The sequence below is a fragment of the Balaenoptera borealis genome, assembly GCF_965194805.1.
Source record: "Balaenoptera borealis genome assembly, chromosome: 16".
NCBI classification, from domain to species: Eukaryota; Metazoa; Chordata; class Mammalia; order Artiodactyla; family Balaenopteridae; genus Balaenoptera; species Balaenoptera borealis.
In genome coordinates this window covers 43,252,755-43,273,496 of record NC_138872.1, presented here as the reverse complement: position 1 = coordinate 43,273,496, position 20,742 = coordinate 43,252,755, and the positions used below count along the sequence as shown (strand labels likewise).

Sequence of the window (20,742 nt, the reverse complement as noted above, 5' to 3'; positions counted from 1 at the left end):
GGGGACCATGACATTCAGAAACAAAAGGTTCTTCAGTTAATAGGACCCACCCTGTAAAGGCAGTTCAGAGACCACCGCTTGTTTCTTGATGTGTTTTTTTCAGGAGTTTTTTTCACACACCTACCCTTACTCATTCTTACCCCCAAATTGTTTATCACTAAATCAAGACTCCTCTCTCCCAAAGGAATCTGGTAAATGACATTTTCTTTGTTTTACAGTTCTTTACCCTCTCCCTGTCTCCTCTAACGCCTATTGTCCAAAAACTTTAAACATTTACGGGTAAATCAGAAAAGACCTGAAATGCAGATCATTCTGCTGCCCACATTTCAGGCCAGAAAGGGAATGAGAAAAATAGCAGGAGTGTTTACTGAAGAGGCTCTGGGCTCCGCTCTCTTTATTATTCATTCACTTATTATTTAACAAGTATTTATTGGTACCTGTAACATTTTTTTAAAGACCACACTAGAAGTATCAAGATATTGAGGAACAGAAGAGATGAATAAGCAGTTCACGTACTCTGGGGTCAGTGAAGTGGGGGAGAGAAACACGCAGAAAATAGAACAGTGCGGAGCAAAGGGGGTCATGATGGGCACCTGGGAAGACTTCAGGTTTTGGTGGGAGAGAGAGAGGGCAGCAGGACACCGGGACAGGCCCTCGGGTAGACGGGTACAGATGATGCTTTGTTGACAGGAAGTAGTACCGCTTGCGGCCAGCCCTGGGGAGGAGCTCCTTTCTGGTAGAAGCGGAGGAGGACGGTGAAGTGAAGCTGAGGCGGTCTCGAAGGGAGCAGGGAAGAATGCGGTAGCAGCATCATTCTGAGATGGGCTGAGAGGCTGCTCCGGAGTTGGGTGCGGGCGACCTTAACATCTCAGTAAAACGGCATTGTCCGTGAGGATTGAAAATCTAGAGTGTTTGGAAATACTCATCACAGAAAATGTAATTTAGAAGGATTTCCATGTAGGAGTGACCCTACAGAGTTAAAATAGCGTACATTTAGTGTCAGTGCGTCCCGCCTTCCTGGGGAGGGGTAGTGAGGGCGCTCTGCAGCGGTTCCGGGTAGCGCACAGGACAGAAGGGGGTTATTCCGACGGGGTCCCACCAGAAGGTCCAGGGAGCTAGGGAGTTGGAGGCAGGAAGAGTGACCTGGAATCCAGCTTGAGCCCTCGGTGAGTGATCAGAAGGGAAGAGGGGCTGGGAGACGGAGAGAGGTTAGAGCATCACGCTGGAGACGGACATTGGATGCGGCGCACTTGGTGTGAGCGTCCCCATCAGAAATCTGAGAGCGCTGGGCTGTCTGTCCTCGGAAGGACTGTGCCGTCCTAGAGGTGGACCAGAGCGAGGGGTACTGGGTGGCGAGCTGTGATTACTGGGGTGCTGGCCTCTCCTCCCACCTCCTGGGTAGTTCTGTTTGCAACATTTGTCTGTAGAGATTTTAATGAAATCTAATGTATTAATGCTTGCTATTTATACAGATTCAGATATTTGTTATCTATTCATATTTCCTCAAGCATGTTCATAGTTATGTTACTGCACAAGACTGTATTTTGCAGAGATCTGGCAAAACTTGTTTTAGTATATCTTAGGGTGGTATTAGACCATTTCCTCCAAGCTATTACTAAATACAGGGAATTTCATTTGTATATACTTGATGTAGCTCCTCCAAATGTTGTTTAAAAATAAATGTTGTTGAGGAGACCTCTACAAGTAACTGCTTATTTACCTGGGGCCAGTTAGAGTATTTTTCTTTGGGTGAAAAACTGTTGATTCTCTCCTTCTTACACAGATAGATATACACAAGCAAATACATACTGATGACAGGTCTTAAAATCGACACTCCTTAAACCAGCGAAATATGTATATAACATAAATTTGTGGAAAGCACTCAGTTGAGAATTGTTCATAGTGAATGCAGTTCATCTTGTGGACACGTTTATGGTGTTTAAGTTGCACTTGATCATTTTATGGTCCAGAAAAGACGGATTTTGTATCAGCAGACTTGTTCAGTGAGCGAGAAGCAATGAATTTGCTCCTCAAAGCCACAGAGCAATGATGCCCTGCGTTTTCAGCATGGAAGAGAACAGTTGAGCGTTTTGACCTGATGTGTTGGGTGTACTGACCTTCTGTGCCTCCTGTCTGCATCAGCACCTCATCCTATGCCCAGTTTTAATTTGGGGCAAAATAGGACTTCAATGTGTATTTCCACTTTCTGTGTAGTTTTCCCAAACTTCACGTGCGCTGTTTCCCCAGCTCTCAAAGTGGAGTTGTCTCTGTTACAGAGAAGGGATTTGACTGGTTCCCTGTGGGGAGGTGACCACGGGGTTGCCTTGCGCACCATTTCTGTGGTGCTCGTGATGGTCTTCACTCATCATCCTTGTCCTCAGCTTGTTTACGTGTTGATAGGCAAGGGGAGATGTAAAGTGTTTTATATAAAAAGCAGGAACTTGAGCCTTTGTAATCCTCGTATTTAACCTGGATTCAGGTGAAAACTTCACGGGTAAAGTCTTTGGAAATCTCTCTGTGCCTCACTATAAACTTGGGTTACAAATATATCGAGAATGCACCCTGTTCTCAGTGCAGATAAAACAAAAAAAAAGATACCATTATGTGACTAATGAAAATAATCTTTGATTCAGATGAACCTCAAAGATATCACCAGAACAGAGTTAGTGGAACCAAGATAGTGGAGCCTTACCTTCTTTGAAAAGCAAAATAACCTTAAGTGCATCTCTCGGAGAACTACCAGCACCTGATATGGTGCCGACACATAGTAGTAGCTCAATAAACGTTTATTCCTTCAATGAGAGGCCTCCCACCACCACCCCAGCTACTGCCAAAGGCCCACTCCCTTAGAAGGCCTACAGTCTTGTAGGTTAGAGAGACGTTTATATAATTAATATCAGTTATATAAATTAACTAGTATAAGTTTAATTGTATCATTAATGTCCTGTGACGTGTGCTCTGATCAGAGTGTGAGCTGCATGCCAGGGAGTCACGGAGGAGGGAGTGATTCTTCCAGGGAGAACGGAGTGGAAGCAGGGGTGCTGCCAAGGGAGGGACTGTGGTTGGACACGCGCCCTGGAGGCTGAGCAGGAGGCCACGGAACGGGTGGACATTGAGGAGGCCATTTGAAAGACCCTTCCAGAGACCGACAAATGTGCCGCATTTCTGTGTTGACCAGTTGTCTGAAGTGTGAGATGTTTTTAATCCACTGGGAGCTGGGGTTAGAAAGGTAGTGTTGGGTCAGCCGGGAACAGGTCCTGAATGCCATGCTAAGGGCTTTGACCTTGAGAGGGGAGTGGATGGAGGGGAGTGGAAAGCAGGAAGCTTGTGAAAGGGTAAAGAATTTGGAGATTTCTTCTGCCTTGCTATAAGCTTGTGTTGCAGTTATACTGAGAATGCACCCTGTTCTCCACAAGCCACCACATCTGATTTGGGGGCAGCAACCCGCAGAGGTTTACAGCAAGGCTGCTCAAACCTTACCCTGCGTCGGAAGCCCCTGAAGATTTTGTTAAAACACAGATTTCTGGGCTCCACCCCAGAGTTCCAGATGAAGTGTGGGTGAGACCTCAGGATTTGCATTTCTAATAAGTTCTCAAGTGAAACCGTTGCTGCTGGTCAGGCGTCACACTTTGAGAACCGCTGGTTTAGGTTATGGACTGAGATATCGAAGGCAGAAGCTGCTGAGATCTGTATGTGGGTTTATTAATGTGAGTTTATTAAAATATCAAGACGCGAGGCAACAAAATGAACCATTGCCCAAAATGTACCCATAATGATCTTCTTTGTTCAGTATTTTGGGGAAATTATATACAGTGTTAATGGTTCCAGAGAGTCCCCACCCTCTTCATTAATGTGGGACTTTTGGAGACACCAGTGTGACATGGTGAAGACAAAGATCCCTCTGATCCCCTTACAGACCACGTTAAGCCCAATTCACAGGAACATACAGCTTTGGGTAGCTCTCTCCCCGTCAGGCCATCTTCCTCTGTCTCCTCCCAGCTCCACCCCCGCTCTCCCCCTGCATCCTGCATCCCGTTGTGAGCACTGGGGGCTGATATCGAGAAGCAGGAAGAAGTGGATTGGATGCTTTTGGGGGCTCTCTCAGGGACTTTATCTTCCCCTTGCTGTCTTGTCATTTTGTGCCCAAATGCCCTGATTCTGCTGCCTGGGAAATCACTCAGCCGCACCTGTCCTCCGGAGACTTGGTATGTGCAAGTTGTCAGGGAAATTGCCATGCCTTATAAAGGCATTATTCAGGGACCACCCTGGGAAAGAGGAGTGAAACCCAAATTATGAGGTGGGTGTGAAGTAGCTGTTGATTTAATTAGAGATTTCAAAATATGGTCTGACATTAATGAGCTGTGAAAGCAACAAAGAAGAAGAAGCAGGACTTTCCTGGTGGTCCAGTGGTTAAGACTCTGTACTTCCAATACAGGGGGATGTGGGTTCGATGCCTGGTCAGGGAACTAAGAACCCATGTGCCATGTGGTGTGACCAAAAAAAGAAAGAAAGAAAAAAAGAGGAAGGCGCCGCAGGCCAAAGCCTCACGAGCTGGTGTCCAGTTATCCGTATCCGTATCCTGATTTTGCTGGAGGCCATCTCTTCTACCAGAGAGATGAACAAAGGCCTTGCTGGTTCATTGTTGCTAAGCCTGAGTACACTTAAGACAAGCCCATCCGGGGGGGGGGTGGGGCTCCATCCTCCAGCTCTTCATCAGGATGCCCGTGATGTGTCAAGTACTCTTCTAAGGTGTAGTGAAAACCAGCTAAAAATCCCAGTTCTCCTGGAGCTTATTCTAGTGGGGAAGAGAGACAAAAACAAGACATAAAAGTAAATATATACAGATTACGTTGTTTTATTGCGCGTCTCAGATATTGCGTATTTTTACAAATTGAAGGTTTGTAATGCAACCCTGCATTGTCAAGATGATGGTTAGCATTTTTTAGCGTTAAAGTGTTTTTTTACTTAAGATACGTACATTGTTTTCTTAGACATAATGCTATTGCACACTTAATAGACTACAGTATAGTGCAAACATAACTTTTATATGTACTGGGAAACCAGAAAATTCGTGTGACTCACTTTACTGCAATCCGCTGTACTGTGGTGGTATGGAACCCAACCCACGATATCTCAGAGGTGTGACTGTACCATGTTAGGTAGTAAGAAGTGCTTAGTAGAAAAATAAGAAAAGAGAAGTAAGTAGTGTGGAAATGGGGAGTAAGGGGGTGCAATTTTAGATGGTATATCCAGAGAAGGCATCACTGAGAAAGTGGCTTTTGAGCAAAGACTTGAAGGAAGTGAGGGAGCTAGTCACGTGGAAAGAGCATTCCAGAAAGAGGAAAGATCACAGACAAAGTTCCTGAGGCCACACTTACTGTGTAGTATGTTTGATGGGTTCTAGGTAAGCAAGGAAGGCAGAGTGAGCAAGGGAAGACGTGGTGGGAGATGAGGCCAGGGAGGGGACAAATTGTAGAGATCCTTGTAGATCAGCACAAGAACTTGAACTTGTACCCTGAGCGAGATGGGACGCCTTGGGAGGATGTCCCATTCAGCAAAGAAATGGCCTCATCTGACAGTTTTTAACAAGATCACTTTGGCTGCTGTGTTGAGAAAGGAATGAGGGGAATGTTGGGGGGAGGGAGACAGAAGCAGAAGCGAGGGGACCAGGTAGGAGTCTGTTAAACATAGTCCAGGCAAGAGGTGACGGTGGCTTAGACCAAGATGCCAATGGTGGTGATGCTGCAAAGTGTCAGATTCTCATTATATTTGGAGTGTGGTGGAAAGGATTTGCTGACTGATTGGATGTGAGACGTGAGAGTAGGAGGAACATCAAAGATGGTGCCACAGTTTTTGGATTGAAGAAATAGAAGAACGGCATTGTCATGACTGAGATGGGGGAGCAAGTCTGGATGAGATTAATTTTGGTAAATTTAGCCATGTTAAGTTTGAGATGCAGTTAGACATCCAGGTAGGCAGACATATCAAGTAGGCAGTAGGATGTACGAGTCTGGGTTCAAGGGAGAGAGATGAGCATCCCGGGAATCATTGGTGTAAGTTTAAGCTATGAGATGGGATGAGATCACCAAGGGAGTGAGCTCAGGTAGAAAATAAAACATGTTCAAGGACTAAGCCCTGGGACACTTTGATGTTTAGAGGTCAGGGAGATGAAGAGAAATCCAAGCAAAGAAAACTAAGGTAAGAGAGGCAGCAGCCTGGAAGCCAGATGAAAAAGATGTTTCAAGGAGGAGTTGTCGGCTCCATCAAATCCTGCAATAGGTCAAGTCAGATCAGGGCCAAGAATGAAACCGTGGTTTAGCGTGAAGTAACCTGTGGCGGTCGTTGATGACCTTGGTAAGAATAGATGAGAGTAGCTTGAGTGGAATGTGAGTAACTGAGGCTGCATTGAAGGGATCCTGGGAAGAAGGAAATTGATGACATCAAGAATAAACTCTTGCAAGGAGTTGGTTATAATAGGAAGGACAGAAATGGAGTGGCAATGGGAAGGGAAAGGGAGGCCAAGGTGGGAGTTTAAGGTGAGAGAAATCCTAGCTAGTTTAGATGCTGATGGAATAATCTAGTAGAGACTGGGGATGTGTTGGTGCAAGAGAGAGAAGAGAAAATTGCTGATTGCAGTTTCCTTCAGAAGGCAGGAGGGCGTGGAGTCCAGAATCCAGCATTTAGGAAGAGGGGTTGGCCTTAACCAGGAGCAGTGGTGTACATCCCACGCCCGGTAGCAGGAGGGAAGAGGAGGTACAAGGCCGATGGTGGCCGTGGTGGGCTGAGGGTGGTTGTGGGAGTGTTCTTTTGATTGCTTCCACTTTCTCAGTGAAATAGGAACTCAGGTTATCATCGGAGAGTGAGGAGGAAGATGGGGTAAACTGTTTAGAAAACTCTTATCTAAGAGAATGGGAGAATGGATGGAATGGGGAAACGTGGTATGACTGTTTGGAGGTATCCAGGCTGACCTCAAAGTGGTGACTGTGACTTTAAAATAGGACCAGGCAGCCATTTGGTGGCATGTTTTCCTTCAGCCCCATCCTGCAGGTACAGGCTGGGAGTAAGCAGACAGTTGGATTTAACCAAGATCGTGGTTTAGCTTAGTCAAGGGAATTTCAAGACCAAACGAAGAGATCTGAGGTTGAATGCAAGGGAAAGGTTGTAGTGATCGCCCGTGGTTTCCAAGTCGGGTGAGGGAGGAACCAGGGCAAAGGTCAAGGAACAGGAGGTCGGGGTGTTGGAGGGATCGTCTGTTGGTTGATGAAATTACCAAGATTCATGGCAGGAGTTCCATAGCGTTGGAGCAGATGACAGTGAGCAAAACCTAAGACGTTCAGGGAGTCGGGGATGTGACTAAGGCGAATTGCCTGCGAGAAGGATGGGTACAGGTAGGATCCGAAGGTGTGGGCTTCACGTAGGTGGGGTTTTAGGAAGGGCAGAGGAGCAGTGGTGTGAAAGTTGGATGGAAGTACAAGAGCGTCTACCAACCTCCCAGCACAACAGGATGAAGAGTGTGGGGAGAACACAGTCCCTACTTGAGATGGCTACAGGGGAAGGGGTTCCTCGGGGAGAGCCAGCTCTCAGTTAGAGCGAAGGTGAAGGGGATGTTCCCAGAAGAGGCTGAGGATGGGGAGATTTTGCACTTGACTGACTGTGGGTTCAAGAGGAACAGTGGAAGCAGTCGGAGATCCAGGGAGCATTACAGTCTGAGGGAGGAGGGAGACCCAGGCTTCTTCTGTGACTTTCTCTGGATTCCAAAGTCCCAGGACAGGATAGTTTCCCTGTGAGCATCCTGCATCTTAACTACTCCCGGGTCACGGGTGTGGTTCTCTTCATTCCTGGGCTTTCTTGGCAAGCAGGCAGCATCACGCCCACTCCTGTCCAGGTCTCTCCTTGACACCTGGGTTGCGTCCAGCCAAGGTGGCATATTGCTGTGCTCTTGCCCTAAGGAAGCCCTCACCTCCTTGCTGATGGTGCACAATGGGGTCTGTTGAGGAGGAGAGAGCCGGGGAGAAAGCCCCCAGCTGAGCTGCCAGGAGCAGTGTTTCCCAAGCTTTGGTGACATTGGTACTATTTTTACTAAATGATTTTTTTGGTAAACATACTTACCTTTGTTTCCTTACAGAAATACCTTTTTAAAAGAAACTCACAAGAAGAAACCTGCCACAATTAAAACATTATTGTAAATGATGAATATAGAGCCAGAACAGTGAAAGTTTTAATACGTACTTCCTTGGATAACCCAAAATCGTCTCATTTGCCACTCGGGGAAGTGAGTGAACCTGCGGATGGCTGAGACTCAGGACTCCCTCCTCCTCCCGAGGCCCCCTGCGTGGGTGTCCTCCCCCTACTGATCTCTGTGGTTTACTGACCCCTGACTTTCCTGCTCACCCCTGGGGTGTACATGCAGGAGAACCAAAAGCTGAATCACCAGCCTGAGAAGGGCATTTCTCTAATGTGCGGGGTAAGGTTTCCGGTACAGATATGCGGCCCCTGCAGAGGCCCAGCGTGGGAAGGAGTGTGCGCTTCCAGGGAGTGAGACACTTGCGGGAGGAGAGGCGGCTGCACGCGGTCAGGTAGAAATATAAAATCTGGGTCTTCTTCTAGGAGTAGCGTGAAGCTTCTAGGGGACTTAAGGGGGGGGATGTAGAATGATCAGATTTAAGTTTTTAAAAAGCTCCCGTCAGTTGTGCAGAGAAGGGATTGGAGGGGCAACCGGATGGAGACACTGGGAGAGGCCTGGCCGAGGCCGCGTGAGACCTGGTGGCCCGGAGTGAGATGGCAGTGGCAGTGAAGGATGGAAGGGTAGAGCGCTAAGGAAGGTCTAGGAGGTGAGAGGTGCAGGACCTGGTGCTTGTCTGACTGTGGCGTGTTGGGGGGACCTGGGGACCAGCGTCTGTCTGGTGTGGCTTGGTGGATGGTGGTGACATGCACTGAGATGAAGTAGAGTTGAGATTGGAGAGAACGGGTGGATATGTTTCACACAAGCTGACCTTGAAGTTGGTGTGTGGCATCTAAAGAAAGACGTCTCCCAGTTAGGGACATGGGTCTGGAGCTTGGAGGAAGAAGGGTGGGAATGAGATGGGAACTTGATCAGGAGCCTGTGCCTCAGGTGTGACCGTGGAGGCTGGTGGTGTCTCCCAGCCTCTCTCGGTCACCGTGACCTTCGTATGTGACTGATGGGCACCAGTGTCCGCCTGCTGTCCAATAGGAACAGTAAGTTCCACTACTGGTTAGAGGCTGGACTGAGAATTCTTCCTCCGAAATAAAGCAAAATACAGTGTGGGTTTTGATACTAATGATCATTGAGATGCAGACAGAGTTTGTTTTTTTCATTTTTCTTTGTCCTCCTCCTTCTCCTTTGTCCTCCCTCTTCCTTCTCCTCATCCTTCTTTTTCTTCTCTGCTGCTGCTTCTCTCTTGTCCATTGCGGTGGCATCTGGAAACCAACACTGACATTTTATATAAAAGTGTAAACATTTCGTGTAAGCACATCACTGTAACAGAAAGGTCACGCTGTGGGATGTCCTGTCTGCACCCCACGTGGAGAGTGGAGGGACACTTCTGATAAGCCGTGAAACTCTGTGTCCTTCACTTTACAGAGTCACATGCTGCTCGTAATCATATTTGGGAAGCAGAGATGCATGCTTAAGCAGAGTACAGTTATTATTTGTAAGTCTTATTTGTGCCACTAGATTAATATTTTCCCTTCTGGAGAAATTTACATGCTAATCACTTTTCGTTAATTTTTAAATTATTTTAAACAAATTTAAACAAATTTTTGAATCACTTTAAACAAATTAAACAATTTGTTTAATCTGAAGCAAATTATTTTTTAAGATGCATTTTTAATTGTTTTAATTAATTGTTTAACAATTTTTTTAATTGTTTTTTTAAGAACAATTATATGATTGTTTTATTGGTTTTATTTTGAATTTTTGAATTTCATTTTATTTATTTTTTTATACAGCAGGTTCTTATTAGTCATCAGTTTTATACACATCAGTGTATATACATTAAACAAATAAGAGGAAACAAATTTTTCCTCCAACTAATGCTGATTTATTTTGCTTTTCCTGGTGAATAGATCACTGTCCTGGATGAGACGTGGACCGTATTCAGGCGTTACAGTCGTTTCCGAGAAATGCATAAAACATTGAAGTTGAAGTATGCAGAGGTGAGTTAAGAAATAATTATCTCCAATTAAGAACATTTGTTTTATAAAGTAAATGAGTTGATTGCATTATCAATCCCCCCCCTTCTCTTTAGGTATTAGCTTGTAAGTGTCACCAAGTTTTATTTCAATTACTCGTCTTTCAATGATAGGTTTTTAATTTTTGTCCTCTGTTCCATTTGTATTCTACACAATTCAGACATTTTTTGAACACAAAATTTTGAGTGATAGTAAAGCAACAGTAAATGAGTTCTATCTTTTTCATAAATTTTACAGTGTATTGTAAGTAAATATTTTAATCAATTTACAACTTCTCAGCCATGAGTGAGACCTATTAAAATAAAATCGTAATAAATTTTTCAGTATAGATTTGCCCTTTTTTCTCTTAAAAAAGATTGCATTAATGCTTAGATTTCCACATAATGAGGAATAAAGTCATAAAAGTTAATTTGCCCTCACACATGGAGGGGAGGTAGACAGTAAAAACGGAATCATCTAGAAGCAAGGAGGCATTTCATCTGATAAGATATCCAGAGTGTATTGATACATTAGTAATCCTTTTTTTTAATTTTTGGACAAAGACTGGTTTTTAAAATACTTTTAAGCAAAGAAAGGTATTCCTAAAATTAATGTGTATCTTCCAAGTGAATGTATTCTTATTATTTTTTTGTTTGTTTATTTTTGCTTCAACTAAAGGAAACCTTGTATAGGCACAGCTCTTTGGGCATTTTGATTTGAACTGACTACAAATCAGTCAGTAATCATTGTCTATTTAGCCTGCTTTCCCTACGTATGGCTTTTCAGTGCATTTTTATAGTGTCTTATGATATTCTAAAAAATAGTTTAGTCAGACGTGTGTCCCTGATTTGTTTCATGTTAATTACATAATGTTTCCTTAGCATCTCCATGGCTTCTAAGCTCCCTTATCTGATACACAACATAAAGAGAAATACCTTTGGGTAGATAAAGTGGTTCCTTGATGTGTAAAAGAATCTAGAGTCCAGGAAAAATTGAGCTATCTTTGAAATTCTGTTGTTAAGTTATCATAATAGTATTTGATTAAAAATTGAAGAAGGTTCAGGTATGAATTTTAGCTCAGTGTTCCCAAGAGGCTTCAGTTCCAGAAGCAACTACATCAAAGTCAATTTATTAAGTTTGTCTCTGCAATTAACTCTTCATGTCCCAAGTTAATTTTGACAATAACAAGAAGTAATTGTATACATATTAAATGTATAGAGCAACTGGTTTTTAAAGTGAGCTTTGCAGCTCATTAACTGCTTGATTATAAGTTACTATGTCAGTACTTTAATAATGTACAGATTTTCATATTAATTTGCTAAATTCCCACAGTGTAGATGGAAAAAAACAATTTACTTGAAAAAAAGGATACAAACTTTACCAGGATTTATCTCTCTATATATGTATGTATGTATAAATTCATTCCATGATTTATTTTATATCAGTTCTTTCAGTGCCGTTAGTTCAATGCCATTCTACATAGGCACATTTTTCTAAACTCTAGTAATACAGTAGTGGACAAGAAGAAAAAAAGTGTCTTCTCTTATATATCTTAAATTTATATCAGGACAGACTAACAATAAACCAGGAAAATATAATAATAACTAACAGTTAAAAAGTATGCTTGCTAAGTTGCAGTTACCATTTTAAGTGAGGTATATGCATTATAGGAAAAATATCAATAAGATGTGATGGGCAGAAGATGTTGGACACTTTAGTATAAGGACATTTCAGGGTTGGGCTCTCTGACAAAATGGCATTTTAGTTGAAATATGAGATGAGAGATATTTAAATAAATTTGCAAAGCAATAATAGACAGGTCTAATCAGTGTTTTTAAAGAAAACTTTGGAGCAGACAGAAGCAGTCTTTAAAGATATAATAGAAGAAAACTTACCTGAGATTAATAATGACGTGAACCTGTGAACTGAAGTGGTTGTCTGCTACCAGACAAAATTAATGAACAGACATTATCACACATGTAAAATTATTTTCAAGGGGAAAAAGGGTGTATTGCATACATGCTGAAAAAATTAAGTGGCCTTCAAATGAAGAAAATCGAGCTGGTTTCCTCCTTCATTTGGTCATAAATCTGTATTGAGCAGCCCCACACTGTGCATACAGTTGTGAGCAAGACAACGACATCCCGCCTCTCATGAAGCAGAGAGAATGACCAATAAACAGACAAACAAAGCCCAGTAAATAAGAGGATTTTAGGTAATGTTAGGTGCCATGGAGAAAATACAAGGCAATGTGAGAGTGTGGCCTGAGAGCTGGGCAGTGGGCTGCTTTAGATGCGCAGGTAGGAAGGGTGATCTCGGGGTGAGCTTGAGCTGAGATCTGAATGCTGAAAAGAAGAGAGGTGTGAAGATCTGGAGGTGAGCACAGCTGAAGGTGAGGGAGCAGCAAATGCAAAGGCCCTGGGATGGGACCAAGCTCAGTGTGTTTCCAGAATGAGAAGACCCAGGGAGAGTGGCCAGTGTGGTAAAGAGGAGGGCAGGGGCTTGACCACGTGGCACCGTGAACCTGAGTCTGAGTGCTGTGGGAAACCACTGGATGATATTCAAGAAGGTCTGAACGTTGAAACCCAGCTGGAATTTCCATTCTGTTCATAGAGGACTTCTCCCAGAAACCCCTTTTCTGAAGACAGACGCGTGATCTAAATGATAACAAAGATGGGAAGTTGCTTTTCCACACTGAGCCCAGCTTTGTGACTTACAGTTTCTTTCTTATAAGGACAAAAAACCCATTATGAAAGGGAAACTACAGACATGTGTTGCATGTATTTGAAAGAGAAGAGAGAATGTGAATAGTGGTTGAAACCATGTGGTGAGATCCTAAAACAAGTACCGCCTGGAGACAAGGAAGCTGAGCTAATTACAAACCCTGCAGGGCTGCCCGGATGCCACGGAGCGTTTCCTTGGCCACAGCTCTGATGAACTCCTCCCAATTCATTGAGCGCTTCCTGCCCGGCTGTGCTGCGCCTTTGACATTCATGGTCTCTGTGGTGGGAACGAGAGACTCGCCTCTTGTGACACAACCCGTGAGCAGAAGCCCAGGCAGTTCATCTCTATTTCCTATGTCTAACCAAACAATATTATCGAAACAGAACCGGGAAGAAACATTATCTCTAAACACACAGTAGCGTGTCATTCTAGATGGTGATAAATCTTATTTCAGCGAGAGGACAGCATCATCCATTTAACATTTTCACGATGAAGCTTAAATATCAAGATGAATATCAGGTTTATTTTTTTCGTTAAGTTGACATTTCTTTTGTGCAGCCTCACTTCACATCGTCTTACTTGCCAAGTGTTTGTTGGGACTTGAGATCAATAATCTGTGTATAGGTATTCATCAATTATGATTCATCTTATAATTGTTCTTATGATTGTATATAATGTCAGTCTTCTTGAAGTAATTAGCTACCTCCAAATGGGGTAGCTGTTTGGCCTGACAACATCCTGGAAATTATCGGACTTGTTAAAGACAGAATTTCTTCAGGAAAGAAAGCCAAAGGGTTCATATGGAAGGATGCTGAAAGTTTCCTCTCAGGGAATTGGCTGTTTCATAGCCAAGTGGGAACAAGTTTTATTTACCTCATCCCTTCACCACATTGGACTCATTATTTCTATGGAAGTAGAAAATAGAAAACTACTCTTGCTGTCTTAATTGCATAACAAAATGGTTGGTGATCATTTTTTAAATGATACATACTAAATTTGTCTAGTCATACAAGGTTCCAAATTTTTAATCAAGCTGAAAAAATATTGAAAAAACACACTTGTATTCAGTATATCCAGAATTTGTGATATACTTACCAAGATAGAGAATGTTTATTCACCTCAAAACTGTAGATTTGGTTATAGCTTTTAATCTTTTGGAACTTTGTCTAAAGTTACATCCTATTCATTCCCATTTCATTGTGGAATCTTAGCCTTGTTTTCCTGGGCATAGACCTCTAAAGGAGTTTGATGTGACAGTTCCTTTTATGGAGGTTTTTTTTTCTTTCAGTAGGCTTTTTTCCTCCAGATAATAAGTTACATGTTTATGGTTAAAGGCTGAAATTATTCAATATATACATAGAATGTGAAAGTTTCTCTTAATCTGATCCTCAGAAGTAACCATTTGCAGTGCCCTCAGGAGGTCTTCTTGGATCCAACTAAACATTCAGACTCACAGGACTCCCGTAGGCCACGCTTAGCACCGGGTGACCCAGGAACAATGTGTAGGACAGAGATCACTGCTTCCTGGCAGGGCTGAGGCATGGAGGGGGTCTGGCAACAGCGTCCACTGCAGTCCACACGGCTGTCCAGATGCTGTTCTCTTTGCGCCACCTCTCCCAGGTAATAGCTTAGGTGCTAGGAGAGGAGCCCCACGTGGGGAAGATTCGAGAACCACTCTGCCATAGAATCCTATGCAACAGGAGAGCCACTTTCTCTGGGCACAACTCCATGGGCAGAACTTCCAGAGTCCCCGTGAGGGACATGCTGAGTTACAGGAGTCACCTCACTCAGAGAAGCCTTACGCTATGGCTTCCTACCAAATAGCTCTCGTTTCCCTGGTCCACAAACAATTTACCGGTTTATCAAGCAATTTATCATTTTCCCATGAGCAATGGTACCAAGTTGGCATAACACTTGATCAGGTTCCCAGAATCCTCTTGATGGACATATGAGTAGTTTCCAGAGTTTTGCTGCTGTGAGTACTTCACTATGGACATTCTGGAAGATACCAACATGTCTGCAAGTGCAGACTTGCTCCATGAAGAAATTTCGTAATTCCTCAACTGTTGTTAAAGACTTAATTTACAAAAAACCAAGATTAGGAAAGAACACACAGAAACTGGGTGTGCTGAGAGCACTGAGGGCCTTCACCCCCATTAGTGAGAGGGTTTTAAGAATTCCTTAACCATCATTCAGCTAAGTCTTTTAATCCCCCTGTTGACGCACATTCATTTGCTTATTTATTTACTATAATGTCTCCTTAAGGAGAATGATGTCAGCTGAAGGGTCTCCAAGGGATACTTTATATTCACTCTGGTGGTGAACCAATTAAAACAGGCAGGGTTGTTGATTATTAGGTGTAACATATGTCTGTGAAGAAGATAGAAGGAACCTAGGGGTTATTACAGGCAAAGTGAACTTACGAATTGAAAGGATGAGAAGTCAGTGGATTCTCTGAAACTCTGGGGTGTGGGGATTGAAGACACGGAAAAAGCGGAAATCAAAGAAAAATATAATGCATTATTTTGTATGGTGACAAATTTCAGAATAAAAAAAGAAAACTAAATTATTTGTCCTGAATAATACTGGAAGAAGAGCAGATTGCCTGCGGCGACTGGGCTCATATGTAAGCGTTATGCTCGTTCTATTTCCAGATTCACTGTGTGAGTGGGCTGAGCTCTCACTAGAGGTGCTGCATTATTCAAGGTCTTTAAAATTGTTTTATTTTTATTTATTTATGTTCTTTCAGCTTAGCATTTTCTTCTGGATTCTAAATAGCTTCGCCTTCTGTTTTGAATTAGTTTGTCCTCTTTATACGCTGACATGTGTTGTGCAAGACAATAGCTCCTCCTGGCTTTCCTTCTCTGTGCCCGTGCGCTGACCTTGTGTGGAATCTTCATCAGATTAAACCCTGTGTTTTCAGACTCCACATCTGTAAAATGATCATGCCACAGCTAGTTTGTAAAAGATTGTGAAAGCCTCAGATGAAATATGTTATTGAAAGTAACCACAAAGTATTGTGCAGCGTCTGCCGGAGAGCATGCCTTTGAAATTTGGTCATGCAAATCATTGCCGCAGTGCTCTTTATCTGTATGAAAACTATACATTTTCCACTCTATTAAAATCGGTATAATCCTTTTAAATATCCATCAAGTTATGTGCCCAGAAACAGAGCCCCAGTAAGTGTCGTCTTCTCTTTTCTCTACGGATGAGGCAGAGTTACTGTTGGTGTCTAGTGTCCATGAAGTTTACCTGTGGATCCAGGTCATAATCTGAGAGTAAGTCAAGACAAAAACATAGCTCATCAAGAAACTGAAAAGAAAGGACTATTTTAAAACCACATCCCCTTTCAACCATTAGAATGAATGAATAGTGAAGACCTAGTGTCCTATCCCCTTCCCCCCTTTTGGATGAGTGGTCTGGTGGGCTCTGAATGTATTTCATGAAGTGGTAGGACATGGGGCTGGAAGATCAGAGGGTCACTGAGAGAGCTGCTCCTTCTAGGAGGTCCAGAGATGCCAACCCCTGTTCTGATTTGTAGAAGACTTTGTTTTAGTACAGTTAACAAGGAGCCTTCCCTCCTGAGTGCTGGAGCCTAATGGACTCCTGAGAATCATCTCACGGTGAAAGCAGTTACGCGTTGGAATCGATGGTTGAGGTCCCTTTTATAATCTTAGCTAATAGTGATTCTGAAGCAGGTTTGTGCTTCTGCCTAGAGGCAGGAGGATGAACCATGAAAATGGGATATTTTATGTATTAAAATGTACAATCAAAATAAATGCTAAGGGAACTTGACTGCCCATGTGTGGTGAGAGCCTAAGTTAGTGGGAACAGGTGTGTTGCCTGTCTGCATCATAACTGAGTTATCACAGTGAGTCTTCAGAGTCCCCAAGTGTCAGACAGGATCAGCCTCCATCAGCCATATCCCCAGGGGGGCTCCTTTCTCCCTGTTACGGAGCTGAGGGAGAAAAATATTTTCAGAGCCTTCGAGTAAAACATGAAAGATTGCTGTGTTAGAGCAACTGTTCAGTCTCACATCTGGCAGTCTCTGGGTGCCCAGTAAATACCATTGGGAGGGAAGAAAACGATTAGGGCAAGAGCTTATGTAATTTGTATATGGACTTTCAGTTTGTACTGATAGAACCATTTTTAACCTTCTTCATTTCCCAAGTAATTTCCCCAAAGTAGCACCAAAAAAGGGAAAGAAAAGAAACTGGCTATTGGCCTTGTATTTGTCTTAGACAGCCATTTACCATCCATCACTGAAATGCATTCTAAACAGTTTTATAACCAGCATTCCAAATTTAATATAAAAATTGCAAATCTGCTCACCACCCAAATTATAATGCTACCAACCACAGCCACAGGGAGCATTCAGTAAACCTTAGATAAATTCAACCGCACCAAGCGCTCAGCCTCCTTGAATTTTTAAATAGCACACAGCTATGTAGGCAAAAATAGAATGCTGCCAGCTTCCTGACCTGGTACGTTATCAGAGGCCCACTTACCTCACTGTATGGCTTGTATCATACGATACTCTCTACCTGATAGATAATCAGTATTTAAATCACTTCTTTCAAAGGTGGGTTGGGGAGCAAAAGGCACCAGTTAGCTGGGAAGCTTTTCTAAGACATGTGGATCCAGGACCCAAGCTAGGAAATTCTAATTCAGGAAATCTGACATGGGATCTGAGAGTGTGTGTAGTTAGGGGAAAATATATCCCCCAAATGATGTTCTCTGGACTATTGGTTAAGATGCTGTGTGTCATTTCTTTTGCATCCACCTTGGGAGCGTTATTGATTTTTCATTATTTCAGTCATTGTTATAGATCACCAAATCTAAAAGGTGATTTCCAGTGACAAATAATCTTGTCAAAATTAATGACAGGCAAATTTAAACCCAGACATTGAAAACATGTTGATGGCCTCTTTGATCACCAAAGACTATGAAACATAGACTTGTACAGGCTTTCCTCTCCAACCAGCAGGGAAACTTCTGTAACAATGGGTTGGAACCACTTGCACATTATGAGACATCAAGTACTCCAAAGGGGCCTTAAAGATTGGGTAGTCCAGTTTTTCATTTTAGAAATGAGGAATCAAATCCCCAGAGAGAGTTTTGTTCAAAGTCACATCAAGACTTGGGACCCAGGCAAGGTTCATGTCTCCTGACTCCTAGTCCTTCTTTGTCCTGAGTCTCCATGACCATGTTCACTCAAGAAGGGGGAGTTTTCAGAGTTCTCCAGATGAGCCCAGAAAGAAGAAAATCTCTTCCCTATAAAAATCTGTTACATAGCGAGACCCCATGGATGAAAACTAGAAATGGGGTTCCTTCTGTTGAATGTCATGGCAATGACAGGTTCCTGTCACATCTCAGTCCCTGAAAGGGACAATTAACCTCACAGTAATGGATGGAAAATACAAGCATTTGAGTTAATTCAACTGCATAATTATTCGTAAAAATGCAGTATGAAATTCTCACAGATCTGAAATGTTTCTCACTTTGAAAAATTGTTATGACATGTATTAATGTTCTCAAATCTGTCTTCACTGGCTCATACCTAAATAAAATTGATACTGGCTTTGGGAGGAGTGGGATTTTATTTTATTTTGTATTTTATACCAAATATAACAAAGTCAGTGCAGTCCTTAGTATTGATCCATTTCCAACTGTGGTTTTATACCTAGGATCTCGCCAAGTTTTAGCACTTCAGTGACGACAGGACAGCAGCTTCTGTTGGTGGAATGTCCTAATTATAATTGCTGGCTGTTCCACGTGGACCACCAGCAAAGGATTCTGCCTTGTTCATTGAGCAGATCCTTAATGAGAGTCTAGAATGTACCAAGCTCTGGGCGAGGCACATAGCACGTGCTGATAAATACTGCATGGTACGCTCACATTACCATAACAGAGGTCTACGGGAGCTCATTGCTCCTTTGATAACCCATCTAGGTTGCCCTGAAGAGTTGCCGCTTCATGCCTCTAACAGATCAAACTGGGAGAATTACTTATTTGTTTGTGAGTATATTTCTCAATGACAGCTGTTCTTATAAGGCCTTGGGAGCTGCTATTAATTTTGAGTAGTCAGAAATGCTTCTATCTAGTCAGCTGGGAGAGTTATGACAGCGTTTTGATGAGTTTTCATTATTTGTATTCCTCAAAAGCTGGAGTGGCTGAAATTTACAACCACAAACCTGTAGAGTGTGGGTGTTTCAAATGCTGGCAGTTGTCAGGTAGGTGCATCTACTGGCAAAAGACAGGTTAAAGCTGATTTGACCATATAGATTTGCCGTATAGAATTTTTCTCTCTCATCTTTAAAAACTGGATACTGGTTAGGTAGCCAAGTATTACAAGAGTAAAGAAAATGCCTAGTAAATGAGGAACGACAATAAAGTGCACTTTTATTAGGTGGTAACAGAAGTCAGATGTTTCCCTTTCATTAGTAAAGATTCCATACTTTATTACTGTTGTTGTTCTCGATTGTTCTCAGTTTCCCTTCAGTGATTTATAATCCAGCTTTAGCTGCTTAATTGTTGTAAAATCATAAAAGATAGGCAAGACTTTTTATTGCTCACTTTAATTTCTTTTCTATATTAGAGCTGCCATTATTTATATACAAAGGAACAACGATGCCATATATCAAAACCTATGCTGTCTGTTGCCATCAAGACCACCTGGCTAACCTAAAAAGTGAACTTGGCTAAGAGAAAAAGACTTTTAATAAAAACAGCCTTTTCCATTACATTTAATTTTTCTCCTTGATGGCAACAGACTGGCCGACCTATCTTATTCTGATGTAATAAACATTGAAGTCAGGATTTGAGCGTGGTGACTCTTAGAAGAAATCAGGCTGTGTCAGTTCACTGGGAATCAGAAAGGGAAAAGCCAGCTTGTAGATGAAAATTTCACTCTTGAGATCATTAAGATCATTAAGAAATATTACAAAGCAACAGAGAATGCTGACTGTATTTCTAATATATATACATATACATATAGCTAGCCAACTTGATGAATAAATGGATACTCAATGCTTTTATTTTCCCAAAACTGAGATTCACAAATAATTCCATAAACTGACTATGCTAGTTCTATAAGGAGCCACTGTCTTTTCTTACTCCATTGATAATTCTTCATATAGAGCTATTGTTCAGCCTGAAAGTTATGGGCTTGTTTCTCGAACATGCAAAATAAAGTTGATCACTTGGATTTTTAGACTCCACAGGCAGCAAAGAAGGGCAAGACAGATTTCATTGGAAATCAGTGTGCCTCAAAATTACCGATTTCATTTTTTTAATGGCTTTTGTTTCAGTCCTTTTGTCTTTAGAATATGTTTTCTTTACTGAATTGCAGAATAAGCTTGTCATTATTTCTGTTAGGCCAAAGAAATGTGCTATTTTAATTCTCACTTGTTTCCTATGTTTTACTCAGCATAATCAAATTTCATAATTACACAAAGTAAGCCCATAGGGCTGTTGTTCAGTTTTCTTCCAGTGCTCTCTAGGCCTATCATGTCTCTTACAAATATCCAATCTATTTGACCTCAGTCATCATTGTTAACTTTAATGTACAGTTTTACCATAAGAGCTCAATTGTCTTTGCATCATTTCCCACTCCTGCTGTAAGGATAATGGTTATAGCAGGAAGTGGTATAGTTTTACGGGTTTTCTCATGAATACTGCGTTCCCATTTGTTTCTGCCCTTTTTCTATTCTACAACCTTTGAAAAGTAATGTTTCATTATTATATTGGGCTCTATTTTCCCTGTACATGTTTCCCTTACTTCAAATAAGAAGGCTGTGAAGATTTTACGGGAAGAAAGGTACACTC

At 42.3% G+C, this 20,742-nt stretch overlaps 1 protein-coding gene across 7 annotated transcripts in view; it reads left to right on the top strand.

The window, feature by feature from the left end:
* The window catches only part of LOC309612803 (kinesin-like protein KIF16B), a 295,491-nt gene that overhangs the window by 218,146 nt on the left and 56,603 nt on the right, over window positions 1–20,742 (top strand). For all 7 annotated transcript variants that reach the window (XM_082358980.1, XM_082358978.1, XM_082358975.1 and 4 more), the window contains one exon: window positions 10,087–10,176. In XM_082358980.1, coding sequence (XP_082215106.1) covers window positions 10,087–10,176 — 90 coding nt within the window. The remainder of the gene's footprint in view (window positions 1–10,086; window positions 10,177–20,742) is intronic.